At 43.4% G+C, this 11,768-nt stretch overlaps 1 protein-coding gene across 3 annotated transcripts in view; it reads right to left on the bottom strand.

The window, feature by feature from the left end:
* Window positions 1-1,446: 1,446 nt before the first annotated feature.
* SLC12A3 (solute carrier family 12 member 3) overlaps window positions 1,447-11,768 on the bottom strand; it is a 61,268-nt gene continuing 50,946 nt past the window's right edge. For 2 of the 3 annotated variants that reach the window (XM_018555415.1, XM_018555414.1), the window contains 7 exons: window positions 11,614-11,696; window positions 10,213-10,314; window positions 7,614-7,725; window positions 7,384-7,470; window positions 5,233-5,368; window positions 3,418-3,485; window positions 1,447-1,648 (listed from right to left, as the gene is read on the bottom strand). In XM_018555415.1, the coding sequence (XP_018410917.1) occupies window positions 1,507-1,648; window positions 3,418-3,485; window positions 5,233-5,368; window positions 7,384-7,470; window positions 7,614-7,725; window positions 10,213-10,314; window positions 11,614-11,696 (730 nt within the window). In that variant the 3' untranslated portion in view covers window positions 1,447-1,506. Of the gene's footprint in view, window positions 1,649-3,417; window positions 3,486-5,232; window positions 5,369-7,383; window positions 7,471-7,613; window positions 7,726-10,212; window positions 10,315-11,415; window positions 11,497-11,613; window positions 11,697-11,768 lie in introns of all 3 variants that reach the window. The other variant, XM_018555413.1, reaches the window with a different exon arrangement.

Raw genomic sequence — 11,768 nt, 5'->3', positions numbered from 1 at the left:
AGATGTGAGCATTGCTGGATGCTTAGCAGTGCTGCACAATATTTGTGCCTTTGTGATCTCCTATCTCAGTGCAAGTTTACCTTATAGCATCTGCATGATGAAAAAGATAGACTTCCTGCAGTCTCTAATGGCATAAAGCATTCACAATGACACTAGTGACCAGCGATTGTGTGAGCTTTGCCTATGTTTTAGTTTACATGAGGGATCTCAGTAGCTGCTGGGTTTTTTAAAACTTATGGGAAGACATAGTTTGTTACTCATATTTAATGTTTTTTACACATCTATAATTAAAGTGGACCAGTCATTGAAATTCTGACTTGAAAGTGAGAATTTCAATAATAGATCCACTTCAAGTACAAATCTGCATATTGGGTGAATGACGGACCTCCTCAGACTCTGCTTGTTTGGTTCTGTATAATCGCATTGTGATTATGGAGAGCACTTCTACTCCTGCCTACAATGGCTGCTGCATAGCCTATAATCCATGTGACTATGCTATTAAACAGAAACTGACAAAGTTGGTAAAGATGATATATGCCTGCTTCTCTCCTAGATACAGACTATTCATATGCAAGTATAGGAAAGCTAAATGTGTGTACCTATGTAAAATGTAAGGGCCTAGCTAAGTTGTCTGGATCAGCAATAGCACATTTAGGGGTTCCTTCGCCCTGCAAATATCTGTGAATGCTTAGTTTAGGTGAATAATGTCAAAATTGAATATTTGTTTCCTAGTTTGAATGCAGTGTGTTGTAATAATACATTTTGGCCACTAGAATGAGCTGAGGAGCATAGGACATAAGTAAGCTCCATCTAGTGGCCATATTGTATTACAACACACTACATTCAAACTTGGAAAAAATATATTGTGAACATTTGTTTTTGGAATTATTTGCCTAAAATGAACATTGACAGATATTCGCAGGGTTAAGGGCCCTGCAATTTGTTTTTAAATAAACCCCTTAGTGTAAGCTGGACTCAGTATCAGCTTTGATATGCCATTGGTTACATTGCATGTATTCATTCAGAGGTGGTGCAATCTGCAGATTTACAGATCCTCCTTTTTCACAGATCTATGACTATTACTAAACAGAAGCTCTGATGACCCACAAGAAACATCTATCCACCTCCTCAGAATAGGAGCTCACCCTTACCTGGTATCAGACACTGCACTGTAACACACACGTGTCATAATGAGCCAAGTTTTTGAAAGACTGGTGCACATAAACCCAAACCATATTAAAGAATATATGACACACAAAGCTTATCCTACAATGGGTACCTAAAGACTTATCCAGTGGTCAGTCCCATAGCCTACAATACAGTAAATGGGTGTCTGGTTCTGCATTGGCTAGTTTGGTCCATTACAATGTCGTTGTAAAGCTATTACTTTTCTAAACTGTTACACTCTGAAACTGAGAGTTTTATAAATGGAATTCCATCTTCCTGAATCTGTATCCACTTTCACTGGTTGAAGCTGGGACTTGGAGAGTGGTTCTGGTTCTCTTCTTATTGACAGTACATTGTCAGAACATCATTCTGGTTTCCTCTGACTAGTAGGACGGGTGGTCTCAGGTCTTGGGACAATGTTTCCAGCCAGGCCATATACAGGGAACTGGGGCATTTCCCCTTCCTGGCAATGGGCATTGTTCTGCAAAAAAAAAAAAAGCCATTTGTTTGATTTTTATAGGACTACAGTTAAATAATACAGACTAGAAAAGTAATGTCCCGGCCTCTCATGGGCTAAGGGACACATATGCATGAACGTTTACACAAACATCCATAGCAATCACCGGTTCAGTTGCAAATCCTATCTCACACTACATATGTTATCAGAATCACAGATTGGCAGAAATTCTTTCTCCTGTTCCAACATACAGTATGTGCTCCTATCTGACCAGGCCTGCTATCGTAGTAGGACCAGCCCTGGTTTTCCTCAAGTGTAACTAAACACAAAACTTCTTTTAGATTGGAATTGGTCAGAGATTTGTTGCTGCCTATGTCCTTGTTGTGGAGATTTATAGTCTGTAATTGTCCTGACCACTAATGTCAGCAGAAAATAAAGTAGTATTCAAATCTCAAACTTTTTTTCAATAATGAATCCAAGTCAGCTGGATCAAGCACTTTTTTGCTCAAGCACTTAGATTTATCATGTTTCTAAACAGGTGGCTCCACCTCTCTCAGCTCTGATTCCCTGAACGTCCTGTCCAGTACAAGATCACAAGTGACAGCTCAATCTCCAGCACCCATCCATCTGTTAACTTGGAGAAGGAAAGAGGAAGGAGCCAGGAACAGGGGAGTGGCTTGACTTGCTGTGCCTGTATCATGTACCTGGTGACAGACCGAAAGTTGAGGAGGCTTCTCTTACTTCTCGTGCCCTACACCCCCTGGAGGTGGGAACAGGGTGTGAAAGGACAGCAAGGAGCAAGAGTGCCACAGGTGGGATCAGGCACAAATTCCAGGAGCCGATCAGCCAATACAGAAAGCACGAATGGAGTCAAGGATAGCCGAGGATCAGAGCCAGCCGGGCAGCAAGGTACAAAATAGTGAGGCAATAAACAAGTCCAGGATACAGGCCGAGGTCAGGGGCAGGCAGCAATCAAGAGGAGTCCAAACAATCCGAGTCACAGGCAAAGTCTTCAACAGGATCACGGGCACCGGGAACAAATACATACAGCTGAAAGACCATCAGCACAGTGAGCAGGGCAGGCTCATTTAAATAGGTAATTTCCTTAATGCCCGTTGTGTCACTTCCTGGCGTTTGTGCGCGCATTCGCGCCACAGCATATTTCCGTCCAGTTCTATAGGGACGTTTGCATGCATGCGCAGCTGTCATCTTTATCTTATAGCCTGTGTGTTTGTTGAGACACACACAACTTACTAATACACACAAGGGTGGCTCCATAGCACTCTGTAATGGAAACACATTTATAAGTGGGGATTTTCCTTACATTGGAGAGATATCCTCTCACTTCCTGAGTCCAAAGAACAGAAAATAAATGTTTTGACTTTAAATACACTTTACGTTTGTGACCCTGAGCCCTGTTCCGACTATGATTTATGGTTGATGTTTGCCTGCTCTGTGATTCCAAATATCCTGCTGCTGCTTAGTCAGCTTATTCTTGGACCATGAGCTGCCTGAGATGCTTTGATGGAAGATGTACACACTGCCCCCATTCTGAGGCTACCACCCGTTTAACATTAATTGTCCACCAGAAAACAGAGTTGTAGTTCCGAGTCATCTCACCACCACGGTCCCAAGTGTCATCTTTTATGCCTTGTTCTCCTGTCCATGACAACATTTTATAGATTGTCAGTTATGTCTAGAGCAATTTTTGTAAAGACTTATGTTGCGCTGGCTGCCCTTTCAGTGCTACACTACTGCAGGAATATAAAAATAGCACAATTGACAATACTCACACAACAATAAGAGCAGCATCTCGAGAATAATCCAGCAGCACCTCATTCAGTCTGATTTGTCTCAAAGACTAAAGAGGAGAGAGAGAAATATAAAAAAAAGATGCATCAGTAAACAACGCATGAAAATAAATCTTAATCATTGATATGGATCATGAACACATAAAAATGAATTACTGCTAAAGATATTATACAAACGTATGTTAGTCAAAGGTTTCTATGCATGTTCATACACTCTCTTTTTATTCCCCCCTCTATATAAACCAGCTTGGATGAAATCCTCACATCTCATGGAAATGGTGCCCCAAAAAGCAGGCAGATTGCAGAGACCTTGCCCCCAGTATTGCCTCTGGGCTCCCTGCAGATTTACACCATTACTGACTTGTCATGCCTTGTTCTGCACTGTGTGGAGGAGACCATCTTGGTAAATGCAGGCAGGGCCGGGTTTCCCACAAGGCCACCGAGGGGTGTAGAATCTCCTGACGCCCGGGACATGCAGTTCTGGGTGTAGTTTTCTATATTTAGCCCTGCTTTGGGCAAGCAGGGCTAAATGTGGAGCGGGGAAGCCACTCGTTCGTTTGCAAGTGATCTCAGCGATGTCGCCAAATTCACTTGTAATAATACTGCAGCTCCGTCCTCCCCCGCGCGTCTCTCTGCTCTGCTCCATGTAAACAGTGAGAGGGGAGAGCTGCACTCGTTGTTTGGCGGGGAGGGGGGCACATTGAGGAACCCGGCCTTGGGGCAGCAGAGAGAGTAAATCCGACCCTGGATGCAGGGCTTTGCTTCCTCATGTCAGAGTCTCCAGGAACGAGAACAGTGAACAGCCCAGTAGTGACCTCACTAAATCTCATTCCAAATCTTCTGAGCCTAGTAATGAGAGGCAGCAGTGAGTGCTCTCACTGCAGATATACATCTATGACCCTGTGGACACAGAAGTAATATGCACTCTCACATACCAGAAAGCGCATTGCTTTTTTATACAGTATTTTTCAGGGTATATATATTATTATTATTATTTTTGCAGATCTTTAATTTTTGAGTTTAAGTTCACTTTAACCACTTGAAGACCAGGTGTTTAGACCCCCTTCCTGGCCAGGCCATTTTTCAGTGTTCAGCGCTGCGATACTTTGACTGAAGTTTATTCCTGTCATGCAACGCTGTACTGAAATGAATTTCATACAAGTTTTTGGGGACACATAGAGCTTTCTTTTGGTGGTATTTAAATCACCACTGCGGGTTTTATTTTTTACTATATTCAGGAGAAATTACTGAAATTTTTTTTACATTATGTTATAAAACAACTAATATTACCCACTTTTTTGGTAAAATATAAAAGATGGGGTCACGTCGGGTAAATAGACACCAAACATGTCAAGCTTAAAAATTGCGCGCACCCGCGAAACCGCAAAAAACTAGCATACCCAAAATTGGCCATAGGCGACGCTTTAAAAGCTTTTACTGCTCATCAGTTTAGTGTTATCAGTGATTGATGGCCCTAGAACTATCGCTCTCATTCCGACGTTCGCGGCGATATGTAACATGTGCGGCGTAATGGGCGCAATCGTCGTTTTCGCAGGCATGCACACCTGACGCATGTTTACATGCGTGTATGTAGGGGAGGGGGGGCGCACGTCTCGGGGCCTCATACAAGCGATCCGCCGGCTCTATATTAACTGGCATCGCTGCCTGTTTTCAAATAGCGGGGATTTCCCGCCCAGTTACATCCAAGAAGCTCCCGGCCGGCCGTGTATACACAACGGCTGGCCGGGAGGTAGTTAAGCATTTTTATACAACAAATATATATTTTTTTCTACAGACCTTGGCCCTGTTCTTCTTGATTTCATCATCGGAGATCTTCCAGGGACACTCACGCTTCATCTCATTTACTATGAGCTCTTCCTTAAAGCCATCATTCAGCATGTAAGGAGCAATGAGATCTTCAAAACGCTTCACACTATTGGTAAGAACATAACATTAGAGTAATGCCCCATGCTCCAGAATACAAAGATCAACACCAGCCACCCTCCCTCAGTTATGTGACTGCATGGCTTAAGCTGGATGACAGTTCTTCTTTAGGCTGGGTTCACACCTAGGCGTATCGAATATGCGCGTTTGTTGCGTGCCGCGTGTTTTTACCGTGTTTCGCGGTAAAAAAAACCTTGCGACAAACGCGCGTTGCCGAGGGCTACCTGGCTGTATCCCAATGGATACGCGCGGCAAATACGCCCCAAAAAAGCTCCTGTACTTTTTTGGGCGTAGGGCGTTTTGCAGTGCGTTCCTACGCGCTGTAAAACGCCCAGGTGGGAACCGTGCCCATAGGCAATCATTGGTTTTCACATGTTGAGCGTTTTACAGAGCGTAGGAACACGCTGTAAAACGCCCAGGTGTGAACCAGGCCTGAGTCTGCTCCATCTCCAGTCTGTGTGGCCTGTTGGTTAAGATCACCAGAGTGATAGTGCTGGAAGTGCCACATCCTCCTCCTTCCTAGCAGTCCTCAGAGGGGGCACTGTCTGATTTCAACTTTAAAAAGCATTTGGTCCCTAATTTTAAAAGTACTACAAATGTTCATTACGATTGCACTCGTTCCAGTTTATGTATTTGCTTTCATGTACTTCTATTTCTTCTTTCAACCTTCTGATCCTGCCAGTTACCACTGCTGTAGCACCTCCTGTATTGGGTTGAGTAGGAGCAGCATTATCACCCTCGAAATGCCACGTGTACCACGAACCGACAGGGTCAGAACTCAGAGGCGTGCCCCAGGGCCACTGCGATAGCCAAAGGCTGGAGAAGCAGGAAAAGGCACTGCCCCACCTAATGACCACAATTTACAGTGATGACACAAGGAATGTGGGACATGGACACCATGCATGGTGCTATGATCACTTTATACTTTTTAAAGATTATATTTATATATTCAAAGTTTAAAAGTATCAATACAAAACATAGAACAAGTAGGAACTAAAAGAAGCCAATATACTATACAAAACCATATCCCATCTCCCCTGCCATATACAGACACATTGGCGGGGAATTTATCAAAACTGGAGCAGACAGAATCTGGAGCAGTTGCCCATGACAACCAATCAGCATCTCTCTTAAGTTTGCTCAGGTAAGATTTGAAAATGAGACAGAGAAACTGAATGATTGCAGTGCAAATCTGCTCCAGTTTTGATACATTTCCCCCAATATCCTTTTTAATATTTAGGAAAAAACAAATGTTTTTATTATACGTTTCCATCTCCTGGCTGCAGTATAGATGGTTTAGTTATACTTAAATTATACCAAGAGATTGCATCTGACGCTTTGCATTGCACTTGGTGATGTAAGGCTTGGATGAAGCTGCTCGGCCATGGAAACCCATTCCATGTAGCTCTCTGCGCACTGTTGTTGTGCCAATCTGAAGGCCACACAAAGTTTGGAGGTCTGTAGCTATTGACTCTGCAGACAGTTGGCGACTTCTGCACACTGTGCGCTTCAGCATGCGCTCACCCCGCTCTGTCATTTTACTTTGTGGCTGAGTTGTTGTTCCTAGTTGCTTCCACTTTGTTATAATACCACTAACAGGTGACCGTGGAATATTTAGTAGCAAGGAAATTTCACGGATGGACTTATTGCACAGGTGGCAACCTATCACGGCACCAGGCTTGAAGTCACTGAGCTCCTGAGAGCGACCCATTCTGTCACAAATGTCTGTAGAAGCGTCTGCATGCCGAGGTGCGTGATTTTATACACCTGTGGCTATGGAGGTGATTGGGATACCTGACTCTAATGATTTGGAGGGGTGTCCCAATACTTTAATAATATAATTTTACTTCACAGAACTGTACATTATTCTATTGAGATTTTCCCCACTCTGGATGTTTCTAGTGACATCTGACCCAAGCGCCAGGGGGAGTGAAGAACAAGACTCTCCTAATTCCAACTTCATCATCACTGACCCTGTACAATGTATATTCATAGTGTTCTTACTGCTCTGGCCGAGGCTTCTGGTTGATATCTGGCAGAACATGCACTTCATGGAACACAATTCTGAACTTACTGAGCAAAGCAATCATCCTGTAATACAAGAGATCATAGGTTAGGACAATACATTAAAGCTACGACCTCTACAGAACAAACATATTCCTTTCACCACAGTGTATATAATATAAGTGTTGTGTTGCCCTGGCAATAATAGCACGGCATACAAACAATCTTACGCTTTGCGCTCTTCATCCATCCTGTTGATCTGTCCTCCCACAAATACTCGAATTTTGACATTTGCCCATCTCTTCTTGCGGCTCAGTAGGTAGGGGATAAGCAGCGTTAGACCTGACAAATAAATGAGACTGTAATGTGACTTCAGTAACTGCTTTCAATGAATGTTACTGAAAGCTGCAGCTGAACAAGGACAACTGTCTACTAATATTATTGTATATGTTAAATATGTATTTATATAGAAATATATTGTAACAACTCCCCCTATTAGCTAAAACTAATTTATGAAATGCTTTCATTTAAGAAAGTCCTGTGATCCAACAGAGGGCACCTTGAAATGTTTGTCAGTGTCTCTTCTGCCTGGAGAGGCTCACGTCATCAGCTCATACAGTGCTACATAATTAGTGCCATAGAGTGGCCGCCTTAATGTCACTGTGCACTTTGTCACGATTAGGGCACTGAAGCACCAGGAATCGTAAACTCTGGGTCTTGGGGAGCAGTATATAGGGACTGAATTAGGAATGGGTAGGGATGCAGGTCTCTGAAGATGTAGGGACAGTGTGACCGCACAACAAACGCAGGTGTGCCAGAGTCGCAGGATCTAAGGAGCCAACTGGTCTTCCCCAGAGCCACTGATGGTGTGGATGTTGAGCTGCGGGGCAGCTTCCAGGTTGCGGCTCTCTGACACACCCGTGCAGGTACAGTGCCAGCGGGTACTCAGGGACCACAGCACACTGGACAAGACACAGGGTGCATACAGGATACAAGATACAGAAAACAGGCACTAGAGGGAAGACGCAGGGAACATGCGTGGCACAGGGAGCAGGTAACAGAAGGGAAGACACCACAGGTGTACCCACAGAGACAAGAGATAAACAGGAACAGCAGAGGGGAACGCACAAGAGAAAGGAGGGAGGTGCACAATAGTGCAGAGCACACAAACCACGGGAAGCAGGAGGCAACCACAAACAGAGCAGGGGGCAATGCTGTGGAGGGAACGCACAGCCACAGCAAACAAAGAGATACACGGACAGACAACAGAGGGAATGAAAGAGCGCAGCAGGAAGGGAAACCAACAAGAGCAAACAAAGACACAAAATGCAAGGTATACTCAAGCGGCAATACCACAGAAAACAGAGAGGTCCGGCTACTAGCGTGGAGACACGTTGCTTGAACGCTAAAGCACAGGCGCACAAGCCTTATAACACCTAGGTTCAGGGCGGACTGACAGGAAACTGAGCAGCTCGGACAGGATGCAAAACCCGGTGCAGGATCAAAGTACAAGGAACTGTGACACACTTCCTGTTTGCCCAGACATAATGTGGGGAATTTATCAAAATTGAAGCAGACAAAATCTGGAGCAGTTGTACACGGCAACCAATCAGCTTCTCTCTTTCATTTTCAAATCTTAACTGAACAAACCGAAGAGAGAGAGGTTGTTTGGCTGCCATGCACAGCTGCTCCTCTCAATGTATTCTCATGTACAAACCTTCATATTTTACTGCGTCAATCTTATTTCTCTTTAGATTTAATGAAACTGCATTTTCCTTGCTATATTATTAGAGATTGTGTTCATCACCAAACTCGCAGACTATTTTCTCTTAAAATAAAATTGAAAGTTGAACTCCAGGCAAACCGCTAGACTGACCTCATTTTTCTCTGCTGCTGTTAAAGTGTATAGAAAGTCTAAAGGGATGCATTTATAAATGATTCACTGATCTGTGAACATCGACGTTTAAAAGAGATCTATGCGGTAAGTGTTTTTCCCCATAATTCTCTTAAGGGTCACGGGAGACATATACTATCCTCCTGCCATGACCCAAAGATCAGTATATCGCGAGCCACAGCTCACGGTATACTGAGAGCACCGCAGCCGGGATGGATCCCGACATTACTGTCGAGATGCACCCAGCTGCGTGAATGACAGCTGGCTCTGCCTATCTAGAGGCAGAACCAGCTGTGCCTGCCCCCTCCCCGTCCGTTCCTCCAGTCAGCACTGAGGGATCAGGGAGGGGGAGGGGAAGGGGGGGGAATCCCTGCGGGGAGCCGTGACTGGCAGTCACCGCTCTCTGCAGGGAGATGATCGGATAGTAAGCGACGGTATGTGTTCGCTCACTTCCCGATCTATAGAAACGACGTGTGACGGTTTCATTGTTAGACGTCGGTTCTCCTTTAAGATTCCCACTACATTATGGCCATTAGATGAAGCTTAGGAGCATCTAGTGGCCATAATGCGGTGTGAATCCTAAACTAAGATGTTTGCAGAGTGAACAGAAAAACTGCACTTTCGGGATTTAGCCAAAAGTGCAATTTTCGGCCGATATATCGGTGCATCCTAGTATAGTCTATAGCTTTTTGTGATGACTGGCTCAAGTGTATGCTGGGGAATTTTTGCATTGCTTAGATGTACAGTCAACATCTCACAGCCCTCAGTTTAAAGTATCGGCAGAGAGTTTCCATTACTTGTATGTTTGGCTCTACTGAACATACAAGCTTTTCTAAATGGGGGCAAGAAGAGAGAGGAGGACAGAGGATATTACAGTGCCAAGGACTTGGGGGAATAGACAGCAACATCATGGAAACTCGATTGGCAATACTAACCTCCATCATCAAACAACCAGTATATATCAACGGTCTTCTTTCCCTGGTTAACCTGGAAGATTGTGCTTGCTTGTTGTTCAGCAGTGACAGCCTCGGGATCCACTGCAAAAAATTTATTGTATGCATCAGCATTTTAAATTCAGAACATAGATGCTTATACAGCTTTGTATGAGGCCATAGTGGTTTCATGTTCAGGTTGACAAGAGAAGAGGATGGATTTGCTATGATAAGGACAGTAGTTTTGGAGTAAAGATGGTGGCTTTGCAAACCTTAAATTAAAGGAACTGTCTATTAGACTTCTCGCGTTTGTGTACATACATTGAATTCCTGTCTTATGGGACAAATGTTTACTTGATATTGGTTGGCCAAGCTTAATTATATTATTTATTGCTATCAGATTTACTATGTTCACTGCTATATACTATATTCACTGCTGCACATAACTATAATGGAAAAGTTGTTATCAAATGGGGAGCTATTAAATTCACTAAATATGACTTCTATATGCAATAGGGATGGACTTTATACCCACACTGTCACTTTGCCCTGAATGTGCAAGTTCATATTTCTTTTTAAACCCTTTATCTTTAATGCCAGTGTCTCTCTAGCTCTCAGATTATAGCACATTGCACTTAACTTTACAATAATAATTGCAACTTGCAACATTTTATCTTAGAGAAGGGACCTTAAAGCAGACCTTTACACTCAAAAATCAAATTCAACCAATGCATCACTCTATGTATGATGATTAATAATAACATAGACGTGACAGGTGTGAAACCCCTGCCGCCCCAAAAAGTGGGAGGCTTCGTTTATGCGACCCAGTGTGTTCCAGGCACGAACCATGCCGGATTGCACTGGATATGGTGTGAACTGTTAGAAACAGACTGAAACCAACTTTAGTTAGTAAAACTTTTAGTCTGTGTTTTGATCTTTGAGGATTTTTGAAAAGCAATTACTTCACAGTACAAACAGCTAGAGAGGTCAGGGATGGCTTGTTTTAAGATGATTTACTGCTTGTACACAATATGTAAATACTTTAATGTCTGTAGCCATAACAGGTTTCCTTTACAATACTAAGTATCTGCGCACAGCAGCAGACTCCGGGAATGAATGACATTGCTTTATTGGAGATCATACAGATCATGAAGGTTTTGTCTCCATTTTTAAAGTACAATCAAGTTTTACATGTCACTAACTCACATGTCCCTTGGGCCATGCAGTTATCTCCCTTCTCCCCTTCTTTCAGTTTTGGTTCCTCCATTTGTTGAAACACAGGATTGACTGCGGAGAACAATAAGATGTATAATACACAGCACACGTCTTTGCAATCATTTTACAGCAGGAGGTATTCATATGTGAATATCAAGAAGGGAAACAGGGATGTCTCCGGACACTTACTGTGAGCCTGCATGACACGAGACATGTTTAGACCATCTTTCATCCTCAGCACACACAACCCGAAGTTAAAGTCAAATGCATCGCTGCAATGAGAAGACAGCAGGGTTACTTGTGCTAGATTTCACAAATGAAATTACATAAAACTGCCTGCCGTG

Source organism: Nanorana parkeri, unplaced genomic scaffold (assembly GCF_000935625.1).
Source record: "Nanorana parkeri isolate BGI_ZX_2015 unplaced genomic scaffold, ASM93562v1 scaffold195, whole genome shotgun sequence".
Taxonomy (NCBI): domain Eukaryota; kingdom Metazoa; phylum Chordata; class Amphibia; order Anura; family Dicroglossidae; genus Nanorana; species Nanorana parkeri.
This window is presented reverse-complemented; position numbering and strand designations above follow the sequence as displayed.